Genomic DNA, 14,941 nt, shown 5'->3' with positions numbered 1-14,941 from the left:
GAACTGATGAATTTAGGTTGTTAGGATACAACCTGATGGTGTTATAAAAGATTTTGTCTTGTTAAATCAACAATGACAAATCCATTCATTTCAAATCAATGAAGGAATGATCTGACTGCTCCACCTTTCAAATGGTCCTTATGACTTCATCAATGCAGTCATCAAGACTGAATAAGTGGGATAAAGGTTTGTGCAATGTTAGTATATTGTCTATTCACCTCTGCAGCCAAAGTTAAAATCCAGCCCAGATTAATAAAATGTTAAAGTCTTCTCTATCCACTGGCTATAAGGATGGCAAAGAAAATGAGGCTGGGCATTCTTAGTGCAGTTCCAAGTGATCATGAATGCACAGCACACAACTGCTCAGAAATCAAGATCAATTGGCAAGATCACCAAGAGGTCACAAGATTGTCTTTTCCTAAATCTCATAGATATCTAGTAATTGCTTATCATTATCTGGAGAAAATTGCCTTACGATCCTTCTTCCCTTGCTGGAAAACAGCTGACCCTAAATTTGATACATGCCCTGTGTCAATGCAGAAGATATCAGGAATTCATTTTTGTATGTGGTGAGTTACAGGCAGAAAACCCACTTGTATGCGGTAGATGAAATTTAGGGAAACACCAATTCAGGCATAATGGTTTACAAGAAAGTAATTCCGAATTGATTAGGATCTGACTGAATTTTATAGTAGTTCCTACCTTTCACATATTTGGTAGTATAGGTCATCTTGAATACCATCTTGTAATGGGACATTCACGGTGTAATATCTTCCTTTCCCCATTCCAATATCTGTCACATCACCTGTCCCTTGGGAAATAACCACAAGAAATCATAAAAAAGGAAAAGTCTGAACCAATACTGCAATCCAGAAGGAGGACTAAAGTGACAGCAGACCTACCTGGGAAGAATCCAGGTGAATACTTGTGGAAAGATACAGTCATTACTTTTGATGTAAAACTGAATGCATCTTCTACACCTGGAGACAAGGAAAAATAAGACAAAGAACACCACTGATTGGACCAGTAAAGTCAGTATGTCCCATTGACTGTAACAAAAGGCTGCTTAATTTCATAAATGCAAACTAAACTTTTCAAACTGTCTCAAAAATGACTATTAACATACTGTCCTTCTCATGTGTTACACTAACGAGTTGTAGGCCGTCAGGTTTTCTTTCCAGCTTTTGTTCACAAAGTAACATGCACATCTCAGCCATAATGCCACAAAGATGTGCTGAGGGAGGCCAGATCTTTCTCTGACAGAGGAGGAGAAAAATCAGCACAATACTGACTTCAGGGCATTGCCCAGCACTTTCTATAAACTGTTTTTACACTGGCATTGTTGAAGATTTGGGAAAAGGTCACTAACGCACTATCTTGATCAAGAATTTGTGTTGTGTAACAACACTAAAACAAAGAGAGACAATTCTTCAAGATTAAAAAAGGAAGTTGAACCAGCAAACCAAATATTATCATAAAGGATAGCAAACATCCCATTTGCCTACATAAGACATCATCGCATTAAGGTCAGAGAAAGGGAGAACTTTTAAATATCATAGTGTGCCCCAGCACCTTCAGGTTTTACACATGGACATTTCTAATAATGCTTCAAGATGCAAATCATGATACAGCATGTAGGACTGACAGTGTTAACTTATGACAGTGTCAACAGGGTTAATGGCTTGCAACAGGTCTTGCAGAGTTCACAAAGTTGTTTTTAAATAGCAAATTAAGGAGTAATTCAATGTTTTTTGGTGTAAGAGTAACAATTGAGGCTATTAGCACTCACCATTATTATGGAGTATTAACCCAATGCATTCAACACCTTTCTGGGACTTTGGGAGACTTTGCATCTACTCATAGTGTACTCAACAGATTGTTGTCATTGTCTCCAAGCATAAATACCGTGCACCTTCTTCTCAGTTCAACAATCTAAGCCTTTCTTTGATCTCTAACAATCAATCCACCAGGCTGAGCATCCAGCAGACTACAGAACAAGTCACACAACCCCTTTTCATTTACCCTAAATTTAAAGTTACAGTCCCTAAATATAATCCTCTAAACCTCAGAACTGTAACATATAATCTGTTTTTATAATTCTTGCTAGCTTACTCTCATATTCTATATCCTCCTTCTTCATCAATTTTTGTCATCCTTTGCTGCTTTCTTGTACTCTCCCAATCCTCAGGCTTACTACTCTTCTTGACAGCATTAAAAGCCTCTTCTTTAAACTAATACTATTGTTCACCTCAGATGGATCACTTTTCCTGTATCGCTTTTATTGCTCAATAGAATATATATTTGTTGAGAATTATGAATTATTTCTTTAAATGTTCACTATTGCTTATCTACTATCATAGCTTTTAATCTAATTCTCCAATCTACTTAGCCAAATTGCCCCTTATTCCTATGTAATTGACTTTGCTTAAGTTTAACACTCCATTTTTGGGCTTAAGTACGTCCCTCTTGAATTCAATGTGCAATCCTATCACGTTATAATCACTCTTCCTCAGAGTTTCCTTACCATGAGATTATTCAGCAACCCCATCTCATTACACAAGACAAGATTTAATATAGCGACTTCTCTGGTTGGTTCCACACTGTGTTCTTCTAGGAACTGTCTTGAGTGCAATCCATAAACTCATCTTCCAAACTACTTTCACCAATTTGACTCATCCAGGTTATATGAAGATTCACTTTCATCAATTTGATGTATCCAATTTATATGAAGATTTAAAACTAACCACCCCCCCTCCCACCGTGATTATTACATTACCTTTGTTACAAGTTATTATTTCTCACCCATACTGCTGGAGGACCCATCGGCTACTATCACCATTGTTTGTTGCCCCTCGTTTCTTATCTCCACCGATACTGATTCTACTTCCTGCTCTTCCCAGCCAAGATCTTTCCTCATTAATGTCCTTATGTCATTCATTATTAACATGACTATCCTACCTTTTCATTTTCTATTTGTCTGCTTTTCAAAATATTAACTACCCTAGGAACATTTAGTTCCCAACCCTAGTCACCACAGAACCATGAGTCTGTAATGACTCTTCGATCAAACCCATTTATTTCTATTCATACTACTATTTCATTTACTTAGTTATGAATGCTTCATGCATTTAAATAAGGTGCTATTAATTTTAACATTTTACTTGATTTGATCTTATTCAATAGTGTACTAACATAATTTTTTTGTCCATTCCTGTTACACAATTCTTAACTTTACCCAAATGGCTACACTACCCAATGGCCTTGACATTTCTCTTTAGATTTATAAAATTTGCCCTCATCTGAACCCTTAGTTGAAAACTAGTTATTCAATTCATCAGGATTAAAAGCAGCAGTTCTACTAATTGTAACCAGGTGCACTTGAGAATTCTTGATAAACTTTCCAACTGCTATAAATCATGACACCATTTCACTGGTGAATTACATTTTTTAAAGTGCATTTCTTTCTAAATTATTTAAAAATCTAATTTATTTCAAACTGACAGATGATCACCAATCTCATTAGGGACTCGAGGGAGTACATTGCAAAAAAATGCCACAATTCCAACATGGGTTTTTTAAGTTATTTTTTAGAAAAATGCAACACTGTATATTGCAGGTTTCTAACAAAATTCTTCTGATATGTTCATAGATCAAGCTAGAATCAGGGTTGGGAAACTGGAAAGGAAAATGATAAAATTGGGTCCATTTGAGAAAATTCCGGTATTTATTACAAATATGTTTATATCTTTAAATGCACTGTGCATCTATTTGACTGAACCAATGTATCGCTCACAATGCCTGAAGGCAATAATCTGGGTTGCACATGCAAGCCAATGAATAAATTAATTTTGCAAATCTCCCTCTCTCCCTCCAAGGTTTAAATCATTCATATTTTAAGCTCTCTCCCTTCATCCTCATACTTTGTAATCATCACTCTATCACATTTTTACATTTTTGAGTATTTAGCCTGGACAAACTTGGTGGATTAATTTATGTTAACATGCAATAGCAAATAAAGTTCAGCTCACAAGAGGTTAAATCTAAACATATAAGCTTCTAGGATGGAGATTAGATTCAGATGCAGTATACTCAGAATAGTGCTTCTCATATATCAATTTAGTTTGAGGCATTTTCTTTTTAAGCAGCTTTAAGATTCAAATTTGTATTAAGAGAGAAACTGCCTCTGTCTCTACTTGTGTCTTTCCTCCTCTGTCTGTCCTGTCCATCTCCGCTCTCTCTGGCCTCCACCCCTCCACAATATTCCACAGGTGCAAGCTATCAATAATGACCTTGGCTAATCACGAGCAAAACATAGGCGAGATAATTTTTTGGTTTCAAAGTTCTAATCTTTTTCAGAATGGTAGTCACATTAAATAAAGTCTCTCTCTCTCCCCCCAGATTACTATACTTTTAAGTTTGTGGAACTAGTGAATTTACAATAGATATCTAACTAAAGCATTGTCATTTTTCTATTCTCTTAAAAAAAAGTATTCAATATACAATCAAAGACATTTATGAAATTTATCCTCTTGTATTGCAAAATTACTGAAGTGCTAGAAGCTAAAGAAAAATATTTAATTAATATATTTGACAGTGGTACAGGTACTAAGTAGACTGCAAACACCCCGTACCACATAACCAAAATTATCTCAGTCACAGCTCTAAGCAAAAATGTTGGCCTGAATCTTACAGTCAGCAGCAAAGTAGAGGCATATATTGCTAACTGTGGTAAAAAACCATGTGCCGACCTTGTTAGTTGCCTGCAGCAGCAACTGGCTCTCCAGCTCAGCTCAGGGTCAAGTAAGTAATTTAAATGACAGATTAAATTTAAAAAACTTTTAATTGAAGCTACCCCTGTCACTGCACCCAACCACCAACCTCCCCCTCAACATCCTGGTGGTTGCCATTGACCAGGAACTGAACTGGAGTAGCCAATATAAATACTGTTGCTACAAAAGCAGGCCAGAGGCTAGGAATCCTGTGGCAAGTAACTCACCTCCTGACTCCCCAAAGCCTGTCCACCATCTACAAGGCACAAGTCAGGAGTGTGATGGAATATGCTTCAGTTGCCTGGAGGAGTGCAGCTCCAACAACACTCAAGAAGCTTGAAACCATCCAGAACAAAGCAGCCTGCTTGATTGGCACCCCATCCACAAACATTTACTCCCTCCACCACCACTGATGAACAGTGGCAGCAGTATGTACCACCTACAAGATGCACTGGAGGAACTCCCTAGGGCTTTTTAGACACCACCTTCCAAACCTACGACCGTTACCATCTAGAAAGACAAAGGCCGCAGATACATGGGAACACCATCATCTGGAAGTTTCCCACCAAGCCATTCACCATCCTGACTTGGAAACATATTGCCTTTCCTTCACTGTCGCTGGGTCAAAATCCTGGAACTTTCTCCCTAACAGCACTGTGAGAGTTCCTACACCATAGGGACTGCAGCGGTTCAAGGCGGCAGCTCACCACCACCTTCTCAAGGGCAATTAGGGGTGAGCAATAAATGCTGACCCAGCCAACGACACCCACATCCCATGAACAAATACAAACAAAGTACCCAGCTCTTGTCCGACACAGGTGGCGCTGAAAAGCTGTGGTGGTGAGGACCCCTGGGTGCCAGGGGCGAAGGGGTAGGGAGTGGAGAGGAGCTGGGGGTAGGAGGGAGGTGGGTGGCGAAGGGAGGCAGTGATGGGGGCTGTGTCAGAAATGCTGTTGTATTTTGACATTCCTGATGATTTAAAGACTGAGCTTCTGAGCAGGCTATGTGCCAGCTAGGAGCAGCTGTAAATAAACTAGTACAAATATTGGGCTAAAGTTCAGTGCGAACAGTACAAGTTTACATGCTGACTGGTCTCAGCATGACCATCAACATGGCTCTCCCAGAGCTTATTCAAGCTCAAGTGCACCACAAATTCCAGATTCAAAATGTAAGTGGGTGCGCCAGAAATACTACGTAAACATCTCAATCACTTGTAAGATCTGCATCAATAAGTCTAAGTGCAGACATTTGGGAGAGACTGATGAATTCATGTAAAAACTTTAGTGGATGAATTAAAAGGCAATTCATTAGATTATGTAATCATGTTATTATGAAATAATAATTAAGTTTATTTTAGTTAAACCCTTATTTTGGATATTAGAAATTTCAGTCAGAGGAAATAATTTACAGGTGAAAAATGGGTATTTTATGGTAATCTGGTGAGCAGATGATGCAATCAGAGTAACATACACAGAAACACATTCCAAATATAAATGTAGAAAAGTACAATGGGAAAAAGTTAATGCAGAATATGTGATGAAAACAAGACAAGAAGAAGTCGAGCTTTGCAGACAGGAGGTTTTGTGCATATATAAGATCTAATAGATAATTGGAGTTTAGAAGAATGAGAGGTGATCTTCTTGAGATATATAAGATTCTGAGAGGGCTTGATAGGGTAGATACTGAGAGGATATTTCCCCTCATGGGGGATCTAGAACTATGGGGCACAGTTTCAAAATAAGGGGTCTCCCTCATTAAGATGGTGAAGAGGAGAAACTTCTTTTCTCAGAGAGTTATTAATCTTTGAAAATCATTTCACCAGAGAGCAGTGGAGGCTGGGTTATTGAATAAATTCAAGGCTGAGTTAGACATGCTTTTGATCAAGGGGAGTCTAGGGTTATTGGGAGGGATGGGGTGGAAGTAGCAGGCAGAAGTGGAATTAAGACCACAGTCAGATCAGCCATGATCGTATTGAATGGCAGAGCAGGTTCAAGGGGTCAAATGGCATACTTCTGCTCCTATTCTTATGCTCTTACTATAAAAGTTTTTGGGATATTTCATTCTTGTGTCAGGTATTACACTTTGCCATACTTTCAAGTCAGTCATTTCCTGCCACTTAGTTCTGACTTTTAATTCACCTCAATATCTGATGAAAAGCAATTCATCTCTAACTGACTCCAGCATGGTACAGGAATTAAATATTGCAACCTTAGAGAACATACTGGATTACACACAGCTTCAGTTTCGAAGCAGACTAGTACATTGCAAGTACTTTAATACTCCTGTCCTTGTAAAACAGAATATCCTTCAATTTACCATCGGTAATATCACGTGATGTTTTCTTGTTCCTTTATAACTTTTATCATGATATTGTAATGAAGTTGAATTGAAAAATTTGACCTTACCATCACCATGGTGTAGATCCAGGTCTATGTATAAAACTCGATCAAACTTTTGTCGCAGTTTTAAAATGCCAAGCACAGCATCATTCAGATAACAAAAACCAGATGCTTCATCTCTTTAGAAAAAAAACAGAAACAGGTAGATGATGAGAACATGATGGTTTTTCTCTTGGGAGGCGGTGGCATAGTATTGCCACTAGACTAGTAGTTCAGAATCCCAGGGTAAAGGTCTGGGGACCCAGGTTTGAATTCCAACTTGGCAGATAGTGGAATTTGAATTCAATAACAATGTGGAATTAAAAGTCTGATGGTGACAATGGAACCAATGCCGATGATCATAAAAACTCATCTGGTTCACTAATTTCCTTTAGGGAAAGAAATCTTCCATCCTTACTTGATCTGGCCTACATGTGACTCCATCCCAAAGCTGCTTCAGTATCCGAGGAGTCACGAATAGCGCTGTACATTATGCAATCATCAGCCAACGTCTCCACTTCTGATGGAAGGAAGGCCATGAAGATGAAGCAGCTGAAGATGCTTGGGTCTAGGACACTACCCTGATGAACTCATTGTCATTGAAGTATACCTACCACTTCAGCATAAAGGTTGCTAGTATCATCTCTCATTCCATGTTTAACACTAAGTCCTGAACAAGTCAAAATTTTGTTCAGCTCAACATTAGTAAAACAACATTTCTCAGTTCCTGTTAGAAAATACATGCTCCTGGTCTCCAACCTCCAGTTGCCATGTAAGGCTAATCCAAGGTACAAAATATTCCATCCTATTTAATCCTGAGCTAAACATCCTTCCCCACATCCAATCCTAGACACAGGATGCCTCAAAACTATTTGGGCTTGCACCACTATCTGGCTGCAGAAATCCTATTTGACGGGTTGACGGAGTTCAACAGGTTGATAATCAGCCTAGTAGGCTACCAACACTTCCCCACAATGACCCAAAGGGAAGAAAGTGTGTGTTAAGATATGAGACAAAGGCTACCAAGAGCATGAGGAAAATAGTTACAACAGCTATGGTCAAATCGTCACAGAAGAAATAAACTTGACAGACAGTGTGTTGCCATAAGGCCGTTAAAATAGATGGTTCTGCTACTGTGATGGTGCTGAATTAGATCCTTTCAAGCTTCTTCCACCTGGATGTTTATTTTTATTGCCTTCTTTATAGTTGCTGACTCCTGCTTCTTCCCTCACCTTTTCAAGCCAGTCACCCACCCTGCCACTGCAATGCTATCCCCTGCCCTTCTACAAAGGCTGGTTATCCTGCAATTTGCCTGCTTTTTCAGTGACCATCTACCTCTCGTTCTACTTACATTTTCTGTGATGCACTCCCTCTGACATCTCTGCTTCTTCAGTAACCTAATACTCTGCTTTTATAGTTTTTCTTTGTGACTTCCCTGCTCCCAGTTTTGCCATGCAGAAATGTGAATGCAGCAGAAAACTGGGGATGAATGTTCAAAAGACAAACTGAACAGAAGGAAACAGAAACACAAAATAACCAAGAAATGGTGAAATGTTGGAAAAGTAAAGAAGCAGAAAGAAGACAGGAGAAGTGAAGGTGATAGAGGAAATGGGACTGAACAAGAGGAAAAAGAGAAACAGGAGAGAGAAAAATTTGTGGAGTTGAAAAAAGGAAGGAACATTTTTAGGTACTATCTGGTATTAGCATCATTAATTCGAAAGGTTATAAATTCTTTGGTAGGGCTGAAAACTTGGAAACTGGCTGAAAAAAGTCTGTAATCAATTAGGCTACTCACTCATCTGTGTCTGCATTTACTTATAGACTTTACCTTAACTATAGTTTGTCTAGATGCAATTAATTAATGGAACACTGACCAGCTTGAAACAGTATACCCTATCTACCACACTGTACAGTAGACACTAAATCAAGTCTGAACAGAAAGAAACAGAAAGCTCTACACTTCCACAGATAACTATTAAACTATAACCCACTTCTTCTAATATGCAAAAAGCAGTAATATGGCTAATGCGCATTAGCAAAAATACAGCTCTTCATTTACATCTGTTAGGTCAATCATAAGTATCTACATACAAATAACAAGATGGATCACAAGGCAGAGGTCTTGCATCATAATAGTGAAACTCAGTTGATTTGTGAATATTCGTGGAACTGAGGAAATGTTTCTTTTACCTCATTGCTCCATATTTGCATGCATGCATTTTTCAATAATTTATTTAAGTCCAGTGATTGGCAGACTCAGGGCCCAAAAGGAAGTTGCATGTCCACCTTTCAGCAGGAGGATTTTGCAAAGTAAATTAGAGGTAAAATTTATGAAAACATATTTATAGAAATGAATGGTTTGAAGGAATTTGGAGACATCAGACACTTGCATTTGTAGTTTTAGTGTTTTACTGTTCATTGATTGTTTCTTTGATATGTAAATCTTAGCAGGGAGATGGTGGCATAGTGGTAATGGCACTGAACTGGTAATCCAGAGGCCCAGGCTAATGTTCTGGGTCCCACCCAGGCAGCTGGTAGAATTTAAATTCAATTAATAATCAGGAATTGAAAAGCTAGTCTCAGTAATGGTGACTGTGAAACCATTGTCAATTGTTGTAAAAACCAATCTGATTCACGAATGTCCTTTGGGGAAGGAAATCTGCTGTTCTTACCCAATCTGGCCTACATGTGACTCCAGACCTACAGTAATGTGGTTGACTCTTAACTGCCTTCATAAATGACCTAGCAAGCCACTCAGTTCAAAGGCAATTAGGGGTGGGCAACAAATGCTGGCCTTGCAAGTGATGCCCACATCCCATGAAAGAACAAAGAAAAAAAAAGAACATCTGGAAGTCTCATGCAGCAACTGTTAAAAGGTAAATAGCAGCCGTAGTTATGGCCCTTAGAGCCTGCTCTACCAGTCAACAGGAATGTGACTGGAATTCAGCCTCAACTCCACTTTCCTGCCAACTCCCCATATCCCTGGAATCTGAGAGATCAGAAATCTGTCTTTTCGAGCCTCGAATGTATTTAAAGAAGAAGCATCCAAAACCCTCTGAGGTATAGTAGAGAATTCCTGAGATTCATAACCCCATAGTCAAGTAATTTTTCATTTCAGTCCAAAATGTTCGACCCCATATTTGAAGCTATGCCCATGTTCTAGATTTTCCAGCCAGTGAGAACAACTTCAGTGTCTACCCTGTCAAGCCCTTTCAGAATCTTTCACCGAGATCACCTCTCATCCTTCTAAACTGCACAGAGTACAGGCCTATTTTACTTAGCCTCTCATCATAGGAGCCAATCTAGAGAACTTCTAGACTTCTGTACCGGTTCCAAAGCAAGTATATCCTTCCTTAGAAATAGAGACGAAAGCAGCACACAGCAGTCCAAGTGTGATCTTGTACACCAATCACCTTTCAATAAAGGCCAACATGCATATGCCTTCCATATTGTTTGCTGTACTTCCATGCTAACTTTGTGTCCCTTGTAGAAATACACTCAAGTCACTCTGAACATCAACTTTTAAAAAAGTGTGTTAATATCTCACCGAAAAAAAAATAGGCACTACAAATTAACGAAATATCAATACAAACAAGGGAAAATACATAGTGTATTTCGGCATAGATGAGGTAAGGGTGACTGCCTTTGACATCAAGACTGTATTTAACCGAGTTTGGCATCAAGGAGCCCTAGGCAAAACTGAAGTCAATGTGAATCAGAGGGAAAGCTCTCCACAGGTTGGAGTCATACTTAGCACAAAGGAAGATGATTGTGGATGATTGTGGTTGTTGAGGATCAATCATCTCAATCCTAGGGCAGCGCTGCAGGAGTTCCTCAGGGTAGTGTTCTCAGCCCAACCATCTTCAGCTGCTTCATCAATGACCTTCCCTCCATCATAAGGTCAGATGTGAGGGTTTTCGCTGATGACAGCACAATGTTCAGCATCATTTGCAACTCCTCAGATATGTGTCCATATGCAGCAAGACCTGGGCAATATTCAGCCTTGGGCTAATAAGTGGCAAGTAGTATTTGCATCATACAAGTGCCAGGCAATAACCATTTTTTCAACAAGAGAAAATCTAACCATCTCCCCTTGACATTGACTGGCATTACCATCTCTGAAGCCCCAACTATCAATATCCTGGAGGTTACCTTTGACCAGAAGCTGAACTGGACCAGCTATATACATACCGTGGCTATAAGAGCAGCTAAGAGGCTGTGAATTGTTCAGCGAATGACTCACCTCCTGACTCCCCAAAACTTGCTGACCATCTACAAAGCACAAGTCAAGGCTGTGATGGAATACTCTCCACTTGCCTGGATGATTACAGCTCCAACAACACTCGAGGAGCTCAACACCATCCAGGAAAAATCAGCCTGCTTGATTGGAAACCCATCCACTATCTTAACTATTCATTCCCTCCACCACCAACATACAGTGGCAGCAGTATGTACTGTATATAAGATGTACTGCAGCAACTCACCGAGACACCTTCCAAACTCGCAACCTCTGCTATCTAGAAGGATAAGGGGAGCAGGTGCATGGGAACACTACCCCGCCAAGTTCCCCTTCAAGCCACACATTATCCTGACTTGGAACTACATCAGCATTCCTTCACCTTGGCTGTGTCAAAATGCTGGAACTCCCTTCCTAATAGCACTCTGGATGTAACTAAACAAGGTCTGCAACAGTGTTGAGTGTTGTTGGGGCTATACTCATCCAAGCAAGTGGAGAGTATTCCATCACAGCCTTGACTTGGAGAGAACTTGCAGTTGGTGGTGTTCCCATGCATCTGCTGCCCTTGTCCTCCTAGGCGGTAGAGGTCACGGGTTTGTAAGGTGCTATCAAAGGAGCCTTGTTGAGTTGTTGTAGTGCATCTTGGAGATGGTACGTACTGCTGCCACTGTGCATCTGTGGTGGAGGGAATGAACATTTATTGTGGTGGATGGGGTGCCAATCAAGAAGGCTGCTTTGTCCTAGATGGTGTTAAGCTTCTTGAGTGTTGTTGCAGCTGCACTCATCCAAGCAAATGGAAAGTATTGCATCACACTCCTGACTTGTGCCTTGTAGACAGTGGACAGACTTTGGGGAGGCAGGAGTGGAGTTACTCTCCACAGAATTCCCAATCTCTGACCGGCTCTTGCAGCTACAGTATTTATATGGCTGGTTCAATTCAGTTTCTGGTCAACGGTGACCCCAGGATGCTGATAGTGGGGATTCAGCGATAGTAATGCCATTGACTGTCATGGGAGATGGTTAGATTCTCTCTTGTTGGAGATGGTCATTGCTTGGCACTTGTGTCACGCAAATCTTACTTGCCACTTATCAGCCCAAGCCTGGAAATTGTCCATGTCTTGCTGCACATGGACACAGGCTGCATCGGTGTCTGAAGAGTCACAAATGGTGAACATTGTGCAATCATCCCCATTTCTGACCTTATGATAGAGGGAACATTTATAAGCAATGGCAGCGTGAATACAAAATTGACTGAGGGATAGAAAGATAGGATAATGTAATTCTAAATGCTGACATAAAAGTATGACCAAAATCATGACAACAGAAAATAAGATATCAGACAAGAAACGCACATCAAAAAGCAGGCAAAAGAAGGACCCAGAGGCAGTCAAAAGCACAAAAAGAGCAGGTGAAAAGAGGACCTGGAGGCAGTCAGTGGCATCCAGAAGAGCAGGTGTCAAGGACCCAGAGGTGGTCAGTAGCACTTAGAAGAGCTAGCCAATCCAGTTCAATCTGTGGCTCCAGAACAGAGCAACCATGTTCTGAGAGGAAGCAAACTATGACATCACAGTTGAATGGGTAGTGAATGTTTTGCTCATTTATCTTCAAAACTCAGGTAATTTATTAGTAATTTTAAGGTTTTGATCGTTGTAGTAAGATTTACTAGCAGTAGTAAAGATTATTAGAATAGCAGTGTTTTTTAATTATAAATCAAGAAAAATAAATTAACATATAATAAAAATTGCAGGGCAGGTGGTGTGTGGCAACTGCAGAATGTGGGAGTTCCTGGACACCAGTCTGAATCTGGGTAAACACGTCTGCCATAAGAGTCTGCAGCTTGAGGAGCTTCAGCTCAGAGTCACTGAGGTGGAGGCCGAGCTGCAGACCACTGCGATGCATCAGGGAGGGGGGAAGTGACCCAGACGCTTTGTTGCAGGAGGTGTGGTCACACTCCTTAGGATAGGGTTTTCTGATTTGGTCAGTGGTCAGGGACAGGAAAGAGTGACAGCAAGATAGGCAGGTATGGGGATCCAGAAGGTAAAAGCGGAGGAGCTTCAGCCTTTGCAATTGTCCAACAGGTTTAAGATACTTATAGCCTGTATGGACTAAAGCAGTGGCTACAGAGTGAATGAGCAAACCAACCATGGCAACATGGTACAGGAAGCCATTCAACCAGGGTGGAGGGTGGAGATAATAGGAATGTAGTGGTAGTGGGGACAATACAGTCAGGGGGAAGACAGTTCTCTGCAACCAAGAATGGGAGTCCAGACAACTGTGTTGCTTGCTTTGTGCCAGGGTTTGGGGCATCTGCTTTTGGTTGGAGAGGAACTTGCAGTGGGAGGGCAAGGATCCAGTGGTCGCCGTTCACATAGGCACCAATGATATAGGTAGATCAAGGTAAGAGGCTCTGCTGAGGGATTATGTGCAGCTAGGGCTAAATTAAAAAGCAGAAACTCAAAGGTAATAATTTCTGGATTACTACCTAAGCCACAAGGAAAATGGTTTAAGGTAAATCAGATTAGTGTTAAATATGTGGCTCAAAGGTTGTGTGGGAGAAATAGGTTTTGATTCATGGGGTACTGGCACCAGTACTGGGGAAAGTTGGAGCTGGGTATCATTGGGATGGCCTTCACCTGAACCGTGCTGGGACTAGTGTTCTGGCCAGTCTATAACTAGGACAGTAGAGAGGACTTTAAACCAAATAGTGGGGCGTGGAATCAAGTTTGGGAAGATGTGATAAATTAAATGGAGCAGACAAGGAAAGAGAGCAAGGTAGAAATAAGGGAAATGATGATCAGAGTGTGGCAGGAAGGGACAGAGTGTACAAACCTAAGTGCGCAGTAGAAGATAAGATTAGAGGTTACAAAAATAGTAAAAAGACAGAACTAAAAGCTCTGTTTCTGAATGTACTTAGCATTTGTAACAAAACAGATGAATTCACAGAACAAATAGAAATAAATATGTATGATTGGATAGCCATTACAAATACATGGCTGCAAGGGTACATGACATTTAGGAAGGACAGGAAGCTAGGAAAAGCTGGAGGGTTAGCTCTGTTAATTAATGATGACCTTGGTGCAAGAGAGAGAGATGACCTTAGTTCTGGGAATCAAGGTGTAGAATCAGTTTGGGTAGAGATGAGAATAGTAAAGGTAAGAAGTCACTTGTGGGAGTAGTTTATAGGCCTGCTAACAGTAACCATATTGTAGGAGGGGACAGACCGGGAGAAATAATGGGGGCTTGTGAGAAAGGTACGGTGCTACTCATGGGTGAGCTTAATCTACATAAAGATTGGACAAATCAGATTGGCAAAGGTAGCCTGGATTATGAGTTCATTGAGTGTTTTCAGAACAGTTTCCTAGAACAGCACGTTCTACTACCAATCAGGCAGGAGGTTATACTAGATCAGGTGATGTACAACGACAGGATTAATTAATGACCTCACAGTGAAAGTGCCTCTAGGTAGCAGTGATCATAATATGATTGAATTTCACATTCAATTTGAGGGCGGGGAGTGGATCTAAGACTAATATTTTAAACTTAAATAAAGGCAATTA

The 14,941-nt window shown here is 40.3% G+C and overlaps 1 protein-coding gene across 3 annotated transcripts in view; it reads right to left on the bottom strand.

Moving 5' to 3' along the window:
* The window catches only part of hdac8 (histone deacetylase 8), an 80,864-nt gene that overhangs the window by 33,974 nt on the left and 31,949 nt on the right, over positions 1–14,941 (bottom strand). For 2 of the 3 annotated variants that reach the window (XM_041195785.1, XM_041195788.1), the window contains exons 5-7: positions 7,175–7,287; positions 903–980; positions 703–811 (exon numbers count right to left, since the gene is read on the bottom strand). In XM_041195785.1, coding sequence (XP_041051719.1) covers positions 703–811; positions 903–980; positions 7,175–7,287 — 300 coding nt within the window. The remainder of the gene's footprint in view (positions 1–702; positions 812–902; positions 981–7,174; positions 7,288–14,941) is intronic. The other variant, XM_041195787.1, reaches the window with a different exon arrangement.

This window comes from Carcharodon carcharias, chromosome 9 (assembly GCF_017639515.1).
Source record: "Carcharodon carcharias isolate sCarCar2 chromosome 9, sCarCar2.pri, whole genome shotgun sequence".
In the NCBI taxonomy this organism is placed as follows: domain Eukaryota; kingdom Metazoa; phylum Chordata; class Chondrichthyes; order Lamniformes; family Lamnidae; genus Carcharodon; species Carcharodon carcharias.
The sequence above is the reverse complement of the archived record's forward strand: the minus strand, read 5'-3'. Positions and strand labels throughout refer to the sequence as shown.